This window comes from Talaromyces proteolyticus (genome assembly GCF_021365285.1).
Source record: "Talaromyces proteolyticus strain PMI_201 chromosome Unknown BGW36scaffold_1, whole genome shotgun sequence".
NCBI classification, from domain to species: domain Eukaryota; kingdom Fungi; phylum Ascomycota; class Eurotiomycetes; order Eurotiales; family Trichocomaceae; genus Talaromyces; species Talaromyces proteolyticus.
Window position 1 is genome coordinate 912079 of NW_025764277.1, and position 19380 is coordinate 931458.

The 19380-nt window shown below is 46.9% G+C and overlaps 6 protein-coding genes across 6 annotated transcripts; 2 read left to right on the plus strand and 4 right to left on the minus strand.

Moving 5' to 3' along the window:
• Positions 1–1206: 1206 nt before the first annotated feature.
• Positions 1207–3190, minus strand: BGW36DRAFT_285585 (putative carbon catabolite repression protein cred; the record flags this gene model as incomplete). The annotated part of the gene is made up of 5 exons (XM_046210333.1): positions 1207–2013; positions 2068–2496; positions 2562–2880; positions 2932–3075; positions 3126–3190. The coding sequence occupies 5 exons, from the start codon at positions 3188–3190 to the stop codon at positions 1207–1209; spliced, it is 1764 nt and encodes a 587-aa protein (XP_046077607.1).
• A 2765-nt stretch (positions 3191–5955) lies between these two features.
• BGW36DRAFT_421567 (uncharacterized protein) lies at positions 5956–6372 on the minus strand (the record flags this gene model as incomplete). Its single annotated transcript, XM_046219586.1, has 3 exons — positions 5956–6114; positions 6183–6291; positions 6347–6372. The coding sequence occupies 3 exons, from the start codon at positions 6370–6372 to the stop codon at positions 5956–5958; spliced, it is 294 nt and encodes a 97-aa protein (XP_046077608.1).
• A 122-nt stretch (positions 6373–6494) lies between these two features.
• BGW36DRAFT_402662 (uncharacterized protein) lies at positions 6495–9655 on the minus strand (the record flags this gene model as incomplete). Its single annotated transcript, XM_046218864.1, has 3 exons — positions 6495–7075; positions 7125–9488; positions 9650–9655. The coding sequence occupies 3 exons, from the start codon at positions 9653–9655 to the stop codon at positions 6878–6880; spliced, it is 2568 nt and encodes an 855-aa protein (XP_046077609.1). The 3' UTR covers positions 6495–6877.
• BGW36DRAFT_5269 (uncharacterized protein) lies at positions 9535–10356 on the plus strand. Its single transcript, XM_046222394.1, has one exon. It carries the CDS (start codon positions 9668–9670, stop codon positions 10178–10180), a length of 513 nt encoding a protein of 170 aa, XP_046077610.1. The 5' UTR covers positions 9535–9667; the 3' UTR covers positions 10181–10356.
• A 5507-nt stretch (positions 10357–15863) lies between these two features.
• BGW36DRAFT_402663 (uncharacterized protein) lies at positions 15864–16991 on the plus strand (the record flags this gene model as incomplete). Its single annotated transcript, XM_046218865.1, has 3 exons — positions 15864–16339; positions 16406–16724; positions 16800–16991. The coding sequence occupies 3 exons, from the start codon at positions 15864–15866 to the stop codon at positions 16989–16991; spliced, it is 987 nt and encodes a 328-aa protein (XP_046077611.1).
• Positions 16992–18136: 1145 nt separating this feature from the next.
• BGW36DRAFT_353421 (uncharacterized protein) lies at positions 18137–19080 on the minus strand (the record flags this gene model as incomplete). The annotated part of the gene is made up of 2 exons (XM_046213432.1): positions 18137–18350; positions 18404–19080. The coding sequence occupies 2 exons, from the start codon at positions 19078–19080 to the stop codon at positions 18137–18139; spliced, it is 891 nt and encodes a 296-aa protein (XP_046077612.1).
• Positions 19081–19380: the final 300 nt, after the last annotated feature.

The following is a 19380-nucleotide window of genomic DNA, read 5'->3' on the forward strand; positions in this document are numbered from 1 at the left end:
GATGGAGGCGCAACACATAGTGACACTAGGACAATAAAAGTCTGCACATAGTATGAATATTTGCTATCTATTATCTGCATTTATATGGATTATATCAGATTAAATACATGCTTCTTAGACGGCCACCATAGATAATGCAAAAAGATTAAAAGATTGTTAGTATTGATATATTGATACACCATCCACGAGCTTTTGTGGCACTATATTCAAACTTTGTCACCCTACTTTTTTATGTGAGACTTTCTATCCCTAGAAGGATCTCGAGTTCAGTGTTACAGCCTACTGCCCCGATTAGGTGTTATATCAATGTTGAGAACTTCATCATCAAAAGCACCATAACTCGTGATCGGCTGAAACCTTTATTCAGCTCTTAGAATAATTAATTTCAATGTTAACAATCTGACTTACATGACCACAGTCGTACCGCTCAGGAGCAATACAGAACATATGTGGCCTTGCAGTAGACTAGAGCTCCGTCCAAGAGGAGGGTGCAAGATATCAACCTCCCTCTCACAAGATATAAAATGATCCGCATTCCTCAATGAATCATTGTAATACGTAGGCTTGTCGAGCGTTATATGATCCAATGTTTAATTCTCTTATGGGATACTATTCTCACTAGTAAAGCTACACATGCTGCACGGGTTTGAAAGATGGCCACATACTTTTGTCTTTGAAAGCGGCGCCACACGAACCATATACACACTGTTAAGACTCGATCGCCGAGACAAGTCTGCATGTGGCACAACTAGCCCCATCGTGCGAGCAGCCACAGTCGTCATCAGTCAATTAGGTTTGGCTTATTTTTTTTATGTATAATTTTTGAAAGGTTGATGTATTCAATTCTTCATGTCAACATTACTGTACTAACGATACCTCACTATAGTATGAAGTATCCATGTCTCATCTCGTCGTGTCACCTGTAGCCCTCGAGCTCGGTCCAATCTGATCTAGAAGCCAGTATCAACGCCGTAGAAAAAGATAGAACAAAAAGAAAAGAGAAGAGAAAGGGGAAAAAAAACATCGTGGTATCTCAATTGAGAAGCGGCCCGCACAACTCCAAATAAGAATGCTGCTGAATAGAAAGAGAAAGAGAAAGGGGGAAAAAAGTATGCATGCAACGTTGAGAGGAGAATATGTCGTCTGCGGGTAGAGAGGATGGCGAGGATGTATGTTTTGTGATATTAGATGGATATGGCAAGGTTTTTAATATAACGCTCTGGGCGACTCGCTCGTCATCCACGAATTGCGTGTACCCCCACCGCGAAGATGCACCTGCTGTGGTAAAGGCGGGGGCCGGGGCGCCGAGCTCGAAATCACAGCCTGATAGTCTGGAAGATAGCTGTCGACATGGGTCCGCGCTGATGTCCGCATTGCCGTGGTGTAACTGGGTACCCGGCTCAAATTCTCGACTTCGTAGGACTGTGGATGGTACGGCGTAGCGGCTCCAGACGTCAGGCCCGAGTCGAGCTGTTCGCGGTCGTGTTCGTCGGATGCCCGGCGAGAACCAGTCTGGCTGGGACCCTCGGGGCTGTGCGAGTTGGATGCGGAATGGCGGTTTGGGAGGTTGAAATAGTCGGGCGATGGGTGAGAAGCGGTGGCGGGCTGCTGCGGGTGGTCGACATCGTGGGCTTCGAGGGTGCCGGGGGACGAGGCGTGGCTGCCGTGTACCGCGTGCAGCCGGCTCAGACGACTGTGCAGTGCCGACGCTGAGATATCGCCGCTAAAGACGGCTTCATTGAGAGAAGTAAGGTCTTCGGATGAAATGTTGCGGCTCAGGGTGCCAAATGGTGTAACTGAGCCACTCATTGGTCCTGGTGTGCGGTAGCCGCTGATGTCGACTTCGCTGTACAGCTGGTCGAAGGTGTGTTCGCCGTAGAGCGGGGGTGCTTGGTGGGCGAGTTCGTCGACTGCTTGTCTGGCGGCTTCTGGATTGTGTTCCACTAGAGTATTATTGTCGTCAATGGCCATATTTGGAGAGATAAAGACGGACACTGGCAGGGTAGCACGTAACTAGAGATATCAGCATTGACAAGTCATACTGTTGATTTGATAACGAAAACCTACTTCGCTTGTATGCCCATCTGGGTTGTGCAGCTGGACGCGGAATTTCAGCTTATGACGAATCTTGATGCCCTTCACCTCTGCATCCTGCAAGCAACGAGACAAGGTGTGTGGTAGGTCTAGGAAACGATGGAATTGGAAGCCCTCAGCAGCCTCATCGATGATTTCGAGCTGGCGGTCCTCGTCCAATTCGTATTCATCGGTTTTGATGGTGCGCGTGGACTTGTACGTGTTCTGCACCGTTAGTGGGTCGTCGGGGTTTAGGGTCAGCTCGTGTGTTTCGATCAGCTGCGACGTAATTTGGCCAATCTTCAGGCCTTTGAGCAGGGGGATCAACCGGAAGTCGACGCGGACGGAGGTGCCGAATATCACCGCCTTGCTGGGGGTGCTGATAGAGTATTCGACCTTGTTCGGCCATATGTTCTCGACCGACTGAAATTATTAGTTTTTTTTCTTTCTTTCTTTGGATAGTTTATTATTTTATTGTCTCGACTCACCATCGCATGTGCCAGTTCCAGCGCACTCGGGTCCAGAGTCCGCACAATGCGCACCGGCTTGCGAATGGCAATGTCGCGCGCATACTTGCGGCCTATCTCTGCCTTGAAGCGATACGTAACCCACGTATCATGTAGGCCCTCCACGCTCTCTGGCAGCGAGCCCTCCAAGATCACGTCGAAGGGGAATTCGTAGTTGTCGGCGGGCAAGATCTCGGTCTTTCCCTTGCCAGCATCGCGGAATATCCACGATTTCTCGAAGAAGACTTTTTCCTTGAAAGGTTTGCGACCGCCGGACGTCGCGCTGGAGGGGAGATGCCAGCTGTCTCAGTCAGCAAATTCTGCGCCAGAGAATAGAAGGAGTGATACGCACCACACGCGCGACATGCCTGTCAGAGACAGCTTTAAGTGTTTGATGGTCAGCGGTTCCGACAGACACAGCACCAAGGTACCGCGCAAATGGAAGCTGGCTGCCTCGTCTTCGCCGCCGCGGAAGACGACATATCGATCCTCGAGGCTGCACAATCAGTATCACATGCTTCCACGCGAGAAGAAACGGGGGCATACCGGATGTCAAAGTATTTGGCACTGCTGGCTATCCCAGCACCACTCAGAAAACTCAGTGCTTCCATGTTGGCAACCAGGGCAGCCCTCCGCGCATGTGAGCGAGTGCCGGAAGCGGAATATAGTGTGCAGCAATGCGCAGATTATTTTCTGTCTGGTTCTGCACAGGACAATCCAGGATGAGTATGTGAAGGAAGAATAAAGAGGCAGTATGCACGGCAAGGTGAGAAAAGAGGGCAGGAGGAAGTGAGTGACAGAAGAAAGAAATCATGAAAATTGGTGAGACGATGTGGTCCATCACAGGCCCACGCCGGAATGGATGGCGTGCCCCTCCGATCCAGGCTGATAACACCGCAGGGCTCTAAGCTAAGGATGAATACTAAATGCCAAATGGTGATTAGCAGATGATGGGGTCCACCGATGAACCTGGGAGTGGATTTTAGTATTGACACTTACGGATGTGGCAATACAATCTATTATGCTATGCTGTATAGTAAATAACTGTCACTCTAGTCTACCGCTACCACTGTACATATGAAGATGCAACAATCATCTGCTACTGCGCAGTCATCTGTTCATGGCATATTAAATTTCGTCAGACAAATGCAGTGCTGACCAATGGTCCCTGACTCGATATGGTGCATACAGCATAAGCATCCATACATCAGCGGCGCACGCATAGCCGCTCTAGTATTGCCGGTAATAAATTTAAAACTTAGCCTTGGCAGAGCCTGTCACCATCGTTATCAGTGATAAGCCTAGTTAAAGCCTGAATGACTCTATTTTATCGAGAATAATAATAATAATATCTAATAATATAGAGGCAGGAAAACCGGCCGCGGTACCGCGCCCGGGTCGGGCCCGGCTCTCCATACCATACTTACTATGCAGGATGAGTAGTAGTACAGCATGGCGTGATTGCTACTGTAACAAATAAAATTCTCGTGCAGAGGCAGACAGCTGCATGCATCCGGCCCTGCAGCACTTCCGTTCGCAGCGACACATGACAGCTCGGCACGAAATTTATTCAATTCATCACCAAATATTATTACTATTAGTATTAACCCGAATATTACCAGGAAGAAATGATCATACGATGATAATAATAATATAATAATATTTTGTATTATCTTATAACGATGGGCAATTCTTCAATGCAGATCATCAACGCCGCCGGCACGTGTTCTAGAAGCGGATAATTTTCCAGTTTCCTCCTGCTAATACTATAATCCTATTAATGTGTATATTGCACGCCGAGGTTTGCGCCTCGAAATTCCTATTGGTGGGCAGCCTCATATCACTCTGTGTAATTGATGATATATCACTTGCATCATTACGAACATACATCCACACATATATAACTCATGCAACACCTGATGATCTCCTACACATCGATGAATCCCTTAGACCTACTCACAGCCGTCCAGACTGCTATGAGGCAATTTCCAATAGGCAGTGCCAACATTTTGCACATTGAGAATTAGGTAGTGGAGTATTAGCAGGTACATTCGGGATGTGCAGCTCCATAACAGAAATTTTGCCGACCCATCCCTAGGTTTAGAGTCTAGACGAGGAGTGCTGTGCTCCGTGATTTGAAGTTGGGAGCCGGGATGCCGATGGCCTGAGCTTATCGGGCAGACACAGACACACCGTCGGCGAACCCGTGGATGTATTGCCTCTCGGGCCAATTCTCTGCCGGAGTCTACAAGAATGTGTATGGAATCTAGATCCAGGGTGTTTAGTATTTACTAGTACTATTCAGTTATGCCGGTCAGCGCAGCTAACCCTTGCGATACTGATAGTAGCATGAATCCTGCAGGTACGTACCCAACGATCCAGGTCTCGCGTAAACTAGTCGAGACTACTCGGAGGTTTCCGTCGCCTTATCAGTATCCTAAATCCTTTCGACGTATCCTGTACTATATATGGTAGAGGGATGACCCAATAACTCTGGCCCCTCCCGGCACGGACTAGACCTACACAAATTTTCACTGCGGATACCTCGTGTGGATCTGATCTGTCAACTCCCTCTCATCGTCCGACTCGAGAGTAGAGAGTAGATAGCAGACTGGAGCTAGCCCTACCGCTGTCGTAGTGACGGTCGCACGGAAATCTCTGTCAAGTTTTTCAACTCCATCGCCAGTACACCGACACACACATCCAGCAAAGCTCCAGTTTCAGGCCAGTGCCCCTCCTCCAACAACCCAACAACCCCTTTTTCCAAGTCATAAGTGATGAGAGTTTTCAAGTAAGGTTTAGAGAACCCGAGTATCACCGGTCAAATCGGGGAGTTTCGGGTTAGTCATCTATTATTATATGTAGGATAGGGAAGTGTTGATTAGTGGTTGATATCCTTCAATCGTTTCATTTCAAGGCTGAACAGGTATACTAGTTGGCCATACTGATGATTATACAAAGCTGGGTTTGCTTGCATATGCCTATACATGTATCTGTACACATCTGATTCCACGATGTTAAATACATATACCAGATATCCTCATAGGTACTCTACACGTGCATCAATGTTCATAAGTATCGACATGTCCGCACACCCATATTGATATGCCCAATAAATACATAACACTGCCCACTACCCGCTACCCTATCCCAAACCAAACCAATCTTCAATATACATCATCCCCATTCTCTCTCTCCCCCTCTCATGCTGTGCTGTAAACCCGCTAGCAATCGCACCAATCAAACTCCCAGACAAAAATGCAGCCAAACAATAGACAACGTGCTAGTAAATCCAATCCCAACCGAGGCGAATAAAAACGGCGAACGAAACGAGGCGAACAACGAAAGCGACAGGATATTAAACCGCAACAGAAGATCAGAATATCCAGCCCAAGACAACCCACACCCCGACGCCAGCCCCCACGCATATCCCCGCGATTTTCAAGACCGCGACCTTGTCGCCTGCGCGCGCGGCGCGAGTGAGACGGCCGGCGCTGCCGCGGAGGCTGGTGGACATATTGGAAAAGACCTCATTCTGGAAAAGATCAGTACACACTTATACAAATATACAAATATAATTGAGGTAGAGGGGTTGCGGCATACCGTGCTGTCTAACGTCTCCTGATTCCGCGCATTATCGTAAATGTCGATAGTCACTGATTTCAGGGCAGAGGTCTTGCTAGCGAGGGAGTTGAGGAGGGCGTTGTTCTGTCTGCGAGGAAGTCAGTCGGTCGTGGTCTGATCAGCATGTTAGGGGCTGGACGTACGATTCTCGCTCGTAGGCGTCGCTCATTTTGGCGGTGGTGAGTAGCAAATGTATAGATAATGGGGTACGTTACAGCGAGGATGTGGTTTGGGATTTGGTTCGCGGTTTGGTTCTATGTCATGAAGATGGCTCGTAACAGAGAAAGAAAGACGTTGATGTCGATCCTCCATGACCCCGTGGCGCAGGCGACGATTGGTCACGTGATGACCCCGGGGTCCTTCTACTTACTGCGGTATTGATACGTACTAGTATTAACGTTGATAATTATGATTTGTTGTAACCCGCAAGCACCTCCAATGCTTGATATATTTAAATACACAATATGGATGCTAATTAAATAACCCGTCGCAGTCGTCACAGCATGTAAGTAAGAAAACGTTGAAATAATAGGGAATACATGTGTTATGAGAATGGTGACTATCCATCGAACGCTATGCCCTCTAAGACGCCGGTAGACGCCATAAGAACCTGAGGTGAGAATGATTATGATAAAGAAAGGGTCACTAAGAGAGAAAAGAGGGAGAGAGGGAGTTCACCACATCTCCTCGTCGTTGTCTAACTGTGCCGCGTCTCCAAGAGACCCATAAGAGCCACTGTAATGCTGGCGCTGGCCATATGCGTTGTCGTTTTCGTAGCCCTGTCGACTGCTTCCTGAGTGAGATTGGTAATGGTCGCCGCGATCGTCGGATTCGTAATCGTACTCGTCATAGCTCTGATCCACGTATTGTTGCTGCGCACGTTAGACAATGTTAAGCTACCAAAACCAATGGTGAACTCACCTCCTGGTAACGTTGATATTGGGTATATTCATCCGGCTGATCTGATTGTTGTTGTTGTTGTTGTTGCTGCTGCTGCTGCTGCTGCTGCTGCTGCTGCACTCTCTGAGAAGGAGACGTCGGGATGCCCATCTGGGGATGCATTTGCTGGACCTTGGCCAAATACGAGTACATAAAGTTGCTCAGGAGAACCTGCGAATGAAGCGGTCGACGAGGATTCGCTAGCTTTATGTGAGCCATACGATAGATGGCCCGCTCTTCCATGATGTTGAACCGACTCCAGGGATAATCCTCATCCGGGATTAATCGAATAGATGAAGGCTCCGGGGATAATGTTCGAGAGGAGCTCTTCTTGTGATCGCCGCCGCTTTTCTTCTTGCCGCCACCAAATATTGACGAAAGCAAGCCTTCTTTATCTTTTTTCGAGTCTGAAGACTTGCGCGCGCTCTCCTTTCTTCGTTCCTCTTCGAGTCGCTGATCAACGGGTCGCTCTAAGACCAAACTTTCGCGGCCTCGAGGCACGCTATCAATGGATGTCTGCAGCACGTCCAGACGGGTGTTATCTAGCTTATCGTATGCCTTCTCTGCCGCACTTTGCTTTGTTTTACTCTTCTTCCCTTCAGAGTCCTTCTTCTTTTCCTTGTCGTCCGAGCCACGCGACCACGGCCAACTCGATTTGCGACTCCCTTCATCCTTTTTATCCTTAGATTTCTTATTCTCTGGTTTCTTATCTTCAATAAAAGTCGGGATTACCGACAAATTATCAGTTCGTGTCGAGTTCCCTGGCAACAGTGCTGGATGTGAGGTAATATCGTTTAATGTTTGTGAATTATGTTGTCTTTGCGAAGCTGGCCGCTTGTTGAAGACAGAAGGATCGTGGGAAGATGTCCGCTCAGGGATCATAGAAGACTGCAAACTAGACGACGACTGTCTGCTCGGTTCGGCAGGAGGGGGTGTTTCCACTATTTGAGGAAGTGGCTGAGCGGACGAGGGAGTTTGGACCGTGGACCGGCCATTCGAACTGAGTCGAGAATGCCACTGACGAGGCTGCGAAGGTCCAGCAGCTTTCGGGTCGAGAATAGAGTCAAACGTGGAATTTGATGTGCTTCCCGGTGGCAAGGCGTTGCCTTTGGGCGAAAGATCGGTTGACAGCACTGGCTGGACTGGTCTTTCGGGCACCTGTCTTTCTGAGATACTCCGACCAGGATCGGTGGATGATCGGGCTAGAGGTTTGATTTTGGGGGGATCCTCGGCTGTTGTGGACAGCGGGTCTCCTCCTAATGTTTCTGGGGTTCTGCCAAGTCGTTTTGAATAAGGTGGTCGTTCGCCCTTCTTTAAGCTGCCTTTTCGATATTGGGTCCTAGTAGAGCGTTTCAGGCTATGACCAGGAGGGGCTGGAGGGAGGATAGGCTTATCCTCCGTCGCCGACATATCCAGACGCTCGACACCTCCTAGCAGGGCAAATGCTTCTTTATTTAATTGTTTCGTATCATCAACCAGTTCCTCCAGTTCCTGCAGATTCGGATTGGGTGTGTCTGTTTTTGATCTGCCTTCTGAACGTTTCCTCTCCAGCTTGTCAGCGCCATCTGTGTATTCAGTCGAGTCGTCAATTTGCCTCGAAAGCATCGATCGTTTTCGGCGTAAACCGCCACTCGATTCCTCGCCATTTACCGACAAGCTAGAAGAGAAATCGCCGGACCTCCGCTTAATCTGTTCTGTTTTACTTTCCAAGAACGATTTGAATTCCTTCGGAGCGAGCTCGGGGTGAAGACGGGCAGGCACCCAGAACAGCCGAGAAGCGTCATTTTCGTCGGCCGACGCGGATGGGGCTATGGACGGCACTTGGATATTCGAGAACGACGGCAAATCGGGGTCGCCCGTCACGTCCATGGACATTCTGCGGATGGCGGCGAGGTTGTGGAGTTCCTGGGTGATGGCGGCTGGATCGGACTCATAGTCTATATCGTTGAGAGGAAAGGAGGAGTTGGCGGTGTCGGCGGGAGATAGGTGCACGGGTGACGAGGGCTCCCTCTCGTAGGACGCTTTTGTGGTGATTGGTGGCCGCGACGGCCCGTCTGATGACCTCTGGCCATTATTGTTGTTGTTGTTCTTCGGGACGGCGCCTGTCCTGCTGGATGCCTCCATACTTCCATTACTTGTCGTGGTCGTGCTTGCCGGGGTCACGGACAGCGTCTCGCCGAGTGGGGAGGATATGTAGCTCAGTCGTCGGGAGTCTCGACGATCGTAGCTGTCGCCGTACAGATGGCCTATGGTCTCGGTCACATGATGGCTGTCGTCGCTTATTGAGAGATTGGGGACATGGCCTCGTTTGTACTCCCCGTCAGCTTCGTAGGAACTGGCGGTAGTCTGGTGAAGGTGATTGGCAGGTCAGCTGGTATTTCCCTGCACCAATGTAATAATATCAGGGTCAGGCTAGCAGTAGCCGAGAACAAGGCTGGGAGCGCGTGCAGCACTCAGGTACTGGTTTGGTGAATGGAGGGGTAGGGTAGAACGAGGAGTTAACGCACCTGCATCGGAAGGGCTCGATGCACACACACACACGCACACGGACTCGCACACGCACAAGAGAATCTCAGGCGTTCCTTAGGAAGAGAGCGAGGACTCGGGGCGGCGGACTCGGGGATGCTGCTGCTGCGCCGCCTGGGCCAAAGGATGGACGAGACTACCAGCAGTCATCGAAACGAGGAGCAGATCGGACAAGAGAGAGAGCCATGCGCGAGTGGCTGTTGCAAGGGTCGACTTCGCTAGCACATTATCTCGGGATCAAATGTCGAGAGTCGGGAATCGAGTCCAGGGAGGCAAAGACTGGGGGGTGTGGTTTTATTTTTGTTTTGTTTCGTTTTCTTTGGGCTAGGGAGAAGGCCTGGTTGGAGTCGCGAAATGGGGAGAGAAATGTGGCTCAGGCTCAGCGCGGGCCGCCCACTTACATTATTCCCTGCGTTGCTTACTGCTTGCTCCTGCTTGGCCGTGGCCCTTTAGCCTTTAGGCTCTTGTACCCCGGACAGCCTCGTCTGGCGCTGGATCTACGCATGACGTGACCGAGGCAATCGCTTATTTGTATTCTATATTCATAAACTATCTATGCTATTAATTACCCCCTTTCTGGGTTTGTCTGTTCCCTGCCCGCGAGGTCCAGAACCTGGTTGGACAGCGCCAGAACACGCCGTTTCCCCGGGCTTCCTCACGCGCCGAGAACAGCACTCGCTGTGTTAACTATTTGGGCGGGTCTCGGTCTGGTGATACGTCGACGTGTTAAGCTCCAGCAGGAACAATAATCCAATAATCCAATAATCCAATAATCCAGCACAGGGGACTCCTGAGTCAATCGCCACGTTGTATTATAGAATTTGTCTTGACAGCCAGCTACAGTGTCAGCGGGCTGCCCGGAGAATGTGGGTGGGGACAGGATCGAGTCTAGAGTCGTCGCTGCTTGATCGGGCCTGGTGTAGTTCTCTTTTTGAGAAGAAGAATCTTCGATGTGTCCTCGCTTGTATTGAGCACCCAATCGCTGTGAGAACCATACTGCGAGCAACTGCAACTACAACTCAAGATAAGAGCTAAGAGACAAGGATTAGAATAGTCATGAATATAGAAGGAGTTTTCGAGAGCTCACAGAAGCAGGCATTGCCCCTGGCACCAGCAATAACACTGATACAGGGGCTCCCCACCAGGGAATGTCTGCCAATTTGCCAGTCGGGTCACTGTCACGCGATGATACCGATGATACGAATAATACGATAAAATATGGTGATAATGCGCTGGGGCCAATAACATCTCGTCATGAAATCAGAAGAACGTTGCAGCCGCCCAGGCCCAGGCTGAATTAGAGAAGTACCATTGGATAATATTAATATCCCCATAACATCCGTGTTATACCTCGGTATTGGCCTAGAGGGCATGATGCTACGTTAGACAGGAGATAAACCGTCTCTCTCTTCAAATATATTGATACTTATTGTGCTAAGATCATATAAATCTGAAATCATATAAATCTGAAACTTTCCCTCAAGCCCAAGACACGGAAGTCGAAACATGAAATCTGGTCGTTGAAGAACCACCGCTCTGACAATAGCCTGGTTAGCCTAATCTATATTCAAGCGATATTTTCCCTTGGTAAAGCTCCTATCAAGCAGCACGAAACTTACCTACGATTCATAGCCTAGATGCATCTACAAGAAGCTCGTCTTAGCTTCGCCAGCATCCATAGATAGCCTGGCTACTAGACCCCAGCACCACGGTGAGGTGCGAGCTCATCGCTGGAGACTTGGTTAATGCGACCAGGTACACACTTATTCAGTGAGATTTTCTCCGACAGTTGTACAGTGTCAGGACACAGCACCTTATCAGTGCCGGGCCGGTATTAAGCATTTGTGCAACGCTAGGATAACGAACCGTAGTTCAGGAATAATTTTCAGCCATCCATTCGATGGGATTGACAAAGCGTGTCGAGAGGTGAATTTCAACAAACGAACAAATGAGCTGCATGGTAAACGCGAATGTGCTTACATGCACTTTTGTCCTTCATGTTAATGGAAGGAGCATCTGTATTCTTGCTCGCTCGCTGTGTTGATAGAGACAAGATCACTTAGTTCGGTGTCACTTCTTCCATTTTGCGCGTGATATAGGGCGTAATGTAGAGCACCTTTGCGATTGACATCCGTCAAACTCGGGTTGGCTCCCTTGTCTAGGAGCATGCTTCGCATACACGCCTGTCACTGTAGCACGATCAGTATTGGTTTTGGCAGGAAAACCCGCAGCAGCGCCAGTAACAATACCAAATTTGATGGTAGTACCAGTAGTAGTACCAGGAGTGATAGTCCTAGGAGAGATAGTACTAGTAGAACTAGTTGCAGTGGCACATTTTGTTGATCATTGCATCGAAAACCTTGGGTCATCTGGTAGTTCTGTCTCGCTATGATAGTTAACAGATCATGTAGAAAACAGTGGAATGAAGAGTGATAATTCATCATCTGCCGTGCTATTTGACGGTCCTGGCTTCCAGTTGCTCGCGCTCTCGAAAAGTATTGTGATATGGATGTTCGCCTGTTGGCTGATCAGTGTTTTGGCTGTTTCTATGTGTCCATGCTCTGCAGCCCACAACAGTGCCGAGCTGCCAGAGAACCGCATGTTGTAGCGATAGAGAGTTGGATCTGAGAGATGGTGCAGTCGGCGTCTGAAAAAAAGTTTTGATATAATACAAGCCCGTCTGTGATCACCACAAATGCGATACTATGATGCGGTCAGTGATAATACAGCCTTATGTATTGAAATTATCCACTTACCAGCGATGCAAAAGATCTACACACATCTCGTCTTCTCGTGATTTTCCTTTTTTTCGAGATTTCACATCCTGCATGTCTTCCATCTGAAGTTAGATATAAAAGTAAGAAATATGAATATCGCGACTAGGAATGAGCGACATCCCGCTGCTAATTCACTTACCTTGTGTGGCTGGTTCGAAGAGGGTTATTGAATTTTTTGATGGTATCTAAAAAGACCTTGATTCCTACGACCTGGTGAAAAGGGTAGCTTTGGCCGTTCATCAGAGTATTCAGAGCCGGGGACAGCGCGGCTATGTCCAATGCCAGTAACGTAGGTACCAGAAAGGTAACTAAGCACCCACGGAGCATTCAGGAGCCTAGGTTGAGGTTGAAAGCGTCGCCCGAGTGAAAACCACATTTAAAATGATGAATCAGACAAGAAGCGTTTCTTCATAGCCAACTGTGCTCTCAACCCCCGCGGCCAAATAACTTTTTTTTGAAAAGTAGAAGGAGAAAAGGGCGAGAATACTAAAGTGGCAAACATTGCTGTCTTTATCCTGATGAGGAGGACACTAATATGTGTCCTGTGACGCACTTATATTCGGTATGACTCACTGACGGTGCTACTTCAGGATACCCTGCTACACCGACCTTAGTGGCTGGTTGCACAATGGCCCTCCTGCATTTGATTCCTTTCAGTAAGATAAATCCAGGCACCAAATGAACAATGAAATGGGTCATTAGTGTCGGAGATAACCTGCTTTTATACGTTGCCCCGCAGCGAGGGTGTGTGGACCAAACGCTGAAGCCATCGGGGTGTGAAAATTAGGCTCTTCTCTTGGCACCGACAGGGCACCGAAACAATCCGACGGCCTAGATAACGCCCCGAGGGTGTACTAAGTTGGAATTCCCTTCGTAATATTGTCAATCGGAATGGGGTAGATCTACTTCACAGTGTTTGGCCTACACACCTTCGCCACGGGGCAACGTATAAAAGCAGGTTATCTCCGACACTGTTTTGTCCTAGATGGCACCGTACACTACAGCAGAGTAAACAGAGTAAGTATGGATACGGACGCCGTATCTAGATGGCTCTGAAATTTCCGCATCTGTCACACACATTGTTTAGAGTAGATCTCTCTTTGTTAGAGATTGATAGCCTCTGCTAATATTCATATCGCTTGCCTCGGACATCCTCACCGGGCGGATTTTATACCGCTCTTGCTGGATAAGTTTTTATGATGTAATGCCCCATGTTCCGCTCCTTTCCCTGGGTGTACTTATCAAGACTGGCATAATTTGTATATCCTATATCAAGGTGTTTCCAGAGTCGTCATTTATTTTCTCTTCACGTCTCGCTACTCACCATGGTTGGAGAGTTGGCGTTTAGCGATGTGGTCATCATTCTTGTATTGCTAGATAGTCGACTTTCTAAGTTCGATAGTGGAGTAAGACCTCATATATCTACTTCTTGATCTCAAAGGCCTGTCTTGGTGGCAATTCCATTGACGCTGCTAGCATATCATTCAAAGTTGCCTGTCTCGGGTTTTCCGCATTTGGAATGAGCCCTAATTGATCACGTGATGAAACCCGTAAGTATGAAGTTTGTAGTAAGGCCTGACCATCAAATGAGAGACAATATGCTCTTCTTTGAGACATAATCTGCACCTTAATATAAATTGAAACTCTCTTTGCCCTCTCCGAGACGGTTGCAAACCCTGGGACCAACTTGATCCTTACATTCATCCATACGAATGCCCATTGCCTCACTAGGAGAAATGCTAGTCATTAAACACTACAATGTGGATATTGTCGGTTATTTTCTGCGTCTTTTTAAGAATGTCTAAGAACTCAAGTGACTAGATAGTATTAACACATTCGACAATCGACCCTACTCAAACTATACCAAGGTGGAGAAATTCCCTACTCTAACTACGGATATTAAGGGATGAAGATTTGAAGATTATGGGTTACAGCAAAAGGCACGTATTTAAGGTATTCTAGAGCCATAATGACCACAAAATTAACGCTTAACTTTACCATCTATGCAATGAGGTCGCTTAATTTTACAGCTTACAGCCACAGCTTCCATATTTGACTTTTAGAAAAACTGGATAACTACCGATATCTGTGAAGTTATCGCCGGTCGAAGTAGCGTGAAACTCGGTCAAATCTTGACGTCAACAGGTAATATGGCCAGCATAATCCCGTAAAGGCTGTTATATATCGGCAGTTGACGTCTCTCCAGGCCTTGAAAGTTACGATATTCAATGTTTGCTGCATATCAATTGATCTCTAGCCATCAGGACCACCATTAGTCTAAATATAGTACCATTCAAGATTTCAATTTTCTCAAGGCCACACAAGATAGTGCTCAAACGCAAACCTAGACCTATACAGCTCGTTTGGGTTAGAAAATAATGTTGAATCTGCTAAAGACATGAGTGGCAGAAATTACAGCCAAGCCGAAGACATGCCCTCGATCCGGGATATGGAAGAAAAATTTAGTATCAGACTTCTTCTCCTTTTGGGGGAGTGTATTTTAATATTCCAGATGTCAGTACGAGCCTCACGCCATCCTGATAATAACGCTATTTCGGTGCCTTATAGTGATCAATTGTTAGTCAACGGGCAGATACAGGGGTAAATGTTGACATCACTAATTGATACTTGATATAAATATCGAGTGAAGAAACTTTAGTATATCTTGTCTTTTGAACGGATCTTTTAGAGAATATATTGAGCCTGGAAATTAGGTCTACATATGTGTTTAAGTTCTATTTCAACTAAATGTCTACTGTCCTCAGGCCATGCGAGCCCACTATGTCTTAGTGCTGACTATTTAATAGAGTCTTAAATTGGAGATATTGATGTCTTTGAGAGACAGTGGCAGAATATTGCGCAATGGGAATTCGTTCTTACTCTGATGTGATCCTACTTTCTTGAGGCCTCTAGATAGGAACGCCAAAAATTAATACTCATTGAGGTATCGCAAATTTTAAAGAACCCACTAGATAGATTGTTTATCCAGGCCTTCCACAAGCCAGAATTGAAGGCGACACTTGAAGCCACAATTAAGATGTTTCCAACTGGCCAATCATAATCTAAGGCAGTCGGGGATATTTCGAATGATAGTATGGAATATCACATACCTCCCAATCTCTACGAAAGCAAATACAAGTATCATTTCTAGGATTAAAAGGCATCTCTGTAGATGGGCTTCGAATATGCAGCTGGCTAGTGGCTGGTAATATTAGGGTGTCAAATGGTCAGGTGACAACATAGGTCATTCTTTGCCGCCTTGCGCGTATATGATCAAATGTTTACCATTGCACTTCCCAACTCCTCCCACAATCTTCACTTTGTCCATAACCTGGCAATTTTTTAAACTCAGTTTCCCAGAATCTTTGATGGATTACTTGACACAACCATTTTTATCTTCTTACAAATATCTTTCAAAATGCCCAGCGTCACCACACGACTTCGTTCAAGGCTTCAAGCCTTGTGGAAGACCGTGCACCGAGCTGAGAAGAACGGCATGCTGGGTAACCACAGTGCTATCACTGAGGAGTTTCTTAGGAAGAACAAAATACGTCTCGTTCCTCATACCTTTGATCGTCCAGATAATAAGCCTACTTATTCAAGCTGCGACCCACCTATTCTGTTCGCGCCGCTCTCGCAGTCAGCTATTGATGATTATCCTATCGACGCTGATGAGTTGATTGATCCTGACACTGCAGAGTGTGATATTGACTTCATCGAGTATAGCCCGCCTAAAGATGTGGATAACATCTATGAAACAAGGTGGAGGCCAAACAAATGCACGGAGTTTCTCTTTTCCTACCTCGAGAATTGGGTTTTTGGCGGATTCCCGCGCAAGAATATTGGGAAATGTGCTTGGGCTCTTTCTGACCTAAGTGGAATTACTCGAGTCAGGTAAATCATTATCACCTCAATTCTCGAATCTCTTGATCAAATCGCCGAGACTAACTGCGATTGTAGCATCCCCCACGGCCTGTACTTGGGTAAGGGTATTTCCAAAACAACCGGATTTCCAAACAAAAAGTGGAATGCAGCAGTCTACGAGTATAGAAGCGAGGATGATGCAACCCAATATCCCCATGTTATATTGCTCTCTAGGCAATCAGACATGGGTCATGATGGCTCGATGATGCATGGTGAACTGATGCAACTTATCACTGCTATGCGAAATCGTGCCTACCAACCTATGAAGGGAATCAATGAGGATGATGCAGCTGAAGAGGACATTCAAGACGCTCAAGGACCAGAGTTTCTTTTCAAAGACGAGCAGAGATTCCCAGTATGTTTTATCCCATTCAATGAATCATCAAATTAAGATTACACAAGCTAAGTCAATACTCTGCGGTTGTATTAGGTTCTGATGGTCTCTCTTGTCGGTCCCCAGCATACTCGAATCTACTACGCTTGTATGGACGGCCAAGATGTGGTAATCCGACAGTCGCCTCTTTATAGCCTTGAAAAGAAGGATACAACTACTCTTGACTATCTTGCCAGCTTTCTTTCAAGCAAGCGTCTAGAAGAAGTCAAAAAAATGGAATTGAGCTAGTTAAGCTCTTTTATTTGAATATTGAAAGAATCACACTATTGAGCTACAAATGCCTATTCTAGCACCGAAAGGTGCATCCATCTAAACATGTCTTGCAAAATCCCGTTGAAAAATGGGTTGCCTGGTCGTCATGGGCAAGCGACCGGGTCTCCAGCAACGAGCTCGCACCTCATCGTGGTACTGGAGTCTAGTAGCCATATTGGCGAAGCTAAGACGAGCTCCAAGATTATATATATTGTGTATAATCAGCTACCGACCGTATTTATGGGAATGGTGAAAGATATGAAAGGCGCCTACCAGGACAAAGCTTGAATTTAACGTCTACTTATTTTGCTTAGAATATTTTCAAATAAATTCTATATGTAGCGATCCTAGAATTATTGCTGTAGCCAGTCTTCAATGGTAATCATTATCAAGAGTACACTTTCGGACTCCTTGTGTTTCCTATTTGTTATCAACTTTTGAAACAGTGCATACATTGAAAGCTCAGAATCTAAGCAAACTTCCCCCTTGGGTTGACTTGATTTAATACATTGAATTGTAGGTAGATTAAAAGAATAGTTAAATAGACAGTATCTAGATTCATGCAGGTGCTGTAGTTGGCTACTGTGAGCGTGGCCCGCTCTGATCGAGATGAAGCAATTTTGTCAATGATAATACCATGCTGATTAGATCTGAACAATCGTCCACAGTTGAGGCAAACCATCGTAGGGTATCTTTGTCCTATGAGACGGCATATGTTAGTACAACAGCAATCATGAGAAAATTGAGAAGGTAAAGAGACGGGTAGGATATGCAAACCGCGATGTTGGACTGTACTGGTAAGACAGATGAGAGCATATAAGCTTCCCTTTTATTCACGGTATAAAAGACATTGATATAGGTTCTCCTTGAGTAGATCTTTGCTTCCTCAAACAGTTGAACTCTGAACTGCGAGTACTAGTCTCCAGCACCACGTAGAGGTGTCTACTCATCGCTGGAGTCGATACCGCTGAAATCCCTGGTAAGCCACTTTTCAGTGGGCCCAGAGTTTTGATTCAGCGAGTACCGACCGCGTTTCCGCGGAGGTTCAAAGTTTGATAGGTTTTTTATTAAACCAGTAAGTGCGAGTGTACTTGATCAAATACTGATGCACCGTCACCCACTCAAGGAGGGGTGGGCATAAGAGCAATGGCAAGAAGTATTGCCGCGACATCATCGACATCCTGCTCATCTTCTAAGTCCCATGGACTATGCTGATACATGTGCATCAGGCCGTCGAACTTTCTAACACCGCACCTGAGATGCCGCAACCATCTGTCGTCATACGTTGCAAATGTGACATAAATCTCAGTGTTATCTTGAGAAACAAGGATGCGCCTATATCCGTTAGTCACGACATCTCGATATAAATAAAGGATTTTAGATAATACTGATGCTCTGGTTTGGGATAGCATTTTATCCATGCCACTATTTCAGCGGCCTCTTGCATATCAGTTGCTACGATGTTCTCTTTGCGTACGTCCTTTTTGCATTCGATGATTGCCTTTATGGCGTGATTTTGGTTATCCTGTAATTGACCGTCCGTGATAGCTGTGTATTTTCGACCGTGTCGAAAATCTGCGACGAACTCCATCTTGCTATGTCGCCAATGAGAAGTCGGAGTTGCAGGGATCTCCGAAATCGCTTGCAGCAGATTGATAAAGGTGGCATTAACTGGGGTTTCATCAATCCTGGTCAACTTGTCTTCATCACTTGAGTCATATTCCAGGACTTCCCTCTGCTGTTTACGTAGTAAACCAAATTCCCCTTGGCCAACAAAGGTTCGGTTTCTGATGTCAGCCTTATAGGACTGAAAATTTGTTGACGCGTTGAGAAGCGCCCTTGCCTGCTGGTGCTCCTGTTGGATATTGAATTTAGCAGGATCAAAAGATGTTCCCCTTTTCAGAACGATGGTTCGAAAGAGCAAGAATTGATCCTGTGTTAACTTGGATGCAGATTGGAAGTTATTGAAGACTTGGAGAGTTTTCTCCCACAAATGTGCGTCGTTTACCACCTGCTTCCATTTTGTCTCCGAGCCAGGTACTTTCTCGAAGCGCCGTGGTGCCATTGCAATCAGCGTAGTAACTGAAGGACTTGATAAGAGAAGTATGTTTTAAGATTCCCAACGAGACGGAGGGAAACGAAGTAAGGAGAGAAGAACGTTGTAGAGAACTATTAGAGGAACTCAAGTTGATTAGGAGAAGACTTGGGAGCAAACGCATGGGTTAGGATAGAGTGCGTGGGTCGCTCCTGCCTCTGCCAGCCCTCTTTACTCTACTATGTACTTCTCTATGCGGGAACACCAAGCTGCACCAAAGCGGATTAAGTATAGAAGCCCTCCCCATATCAAGCACACCGATAATATTTG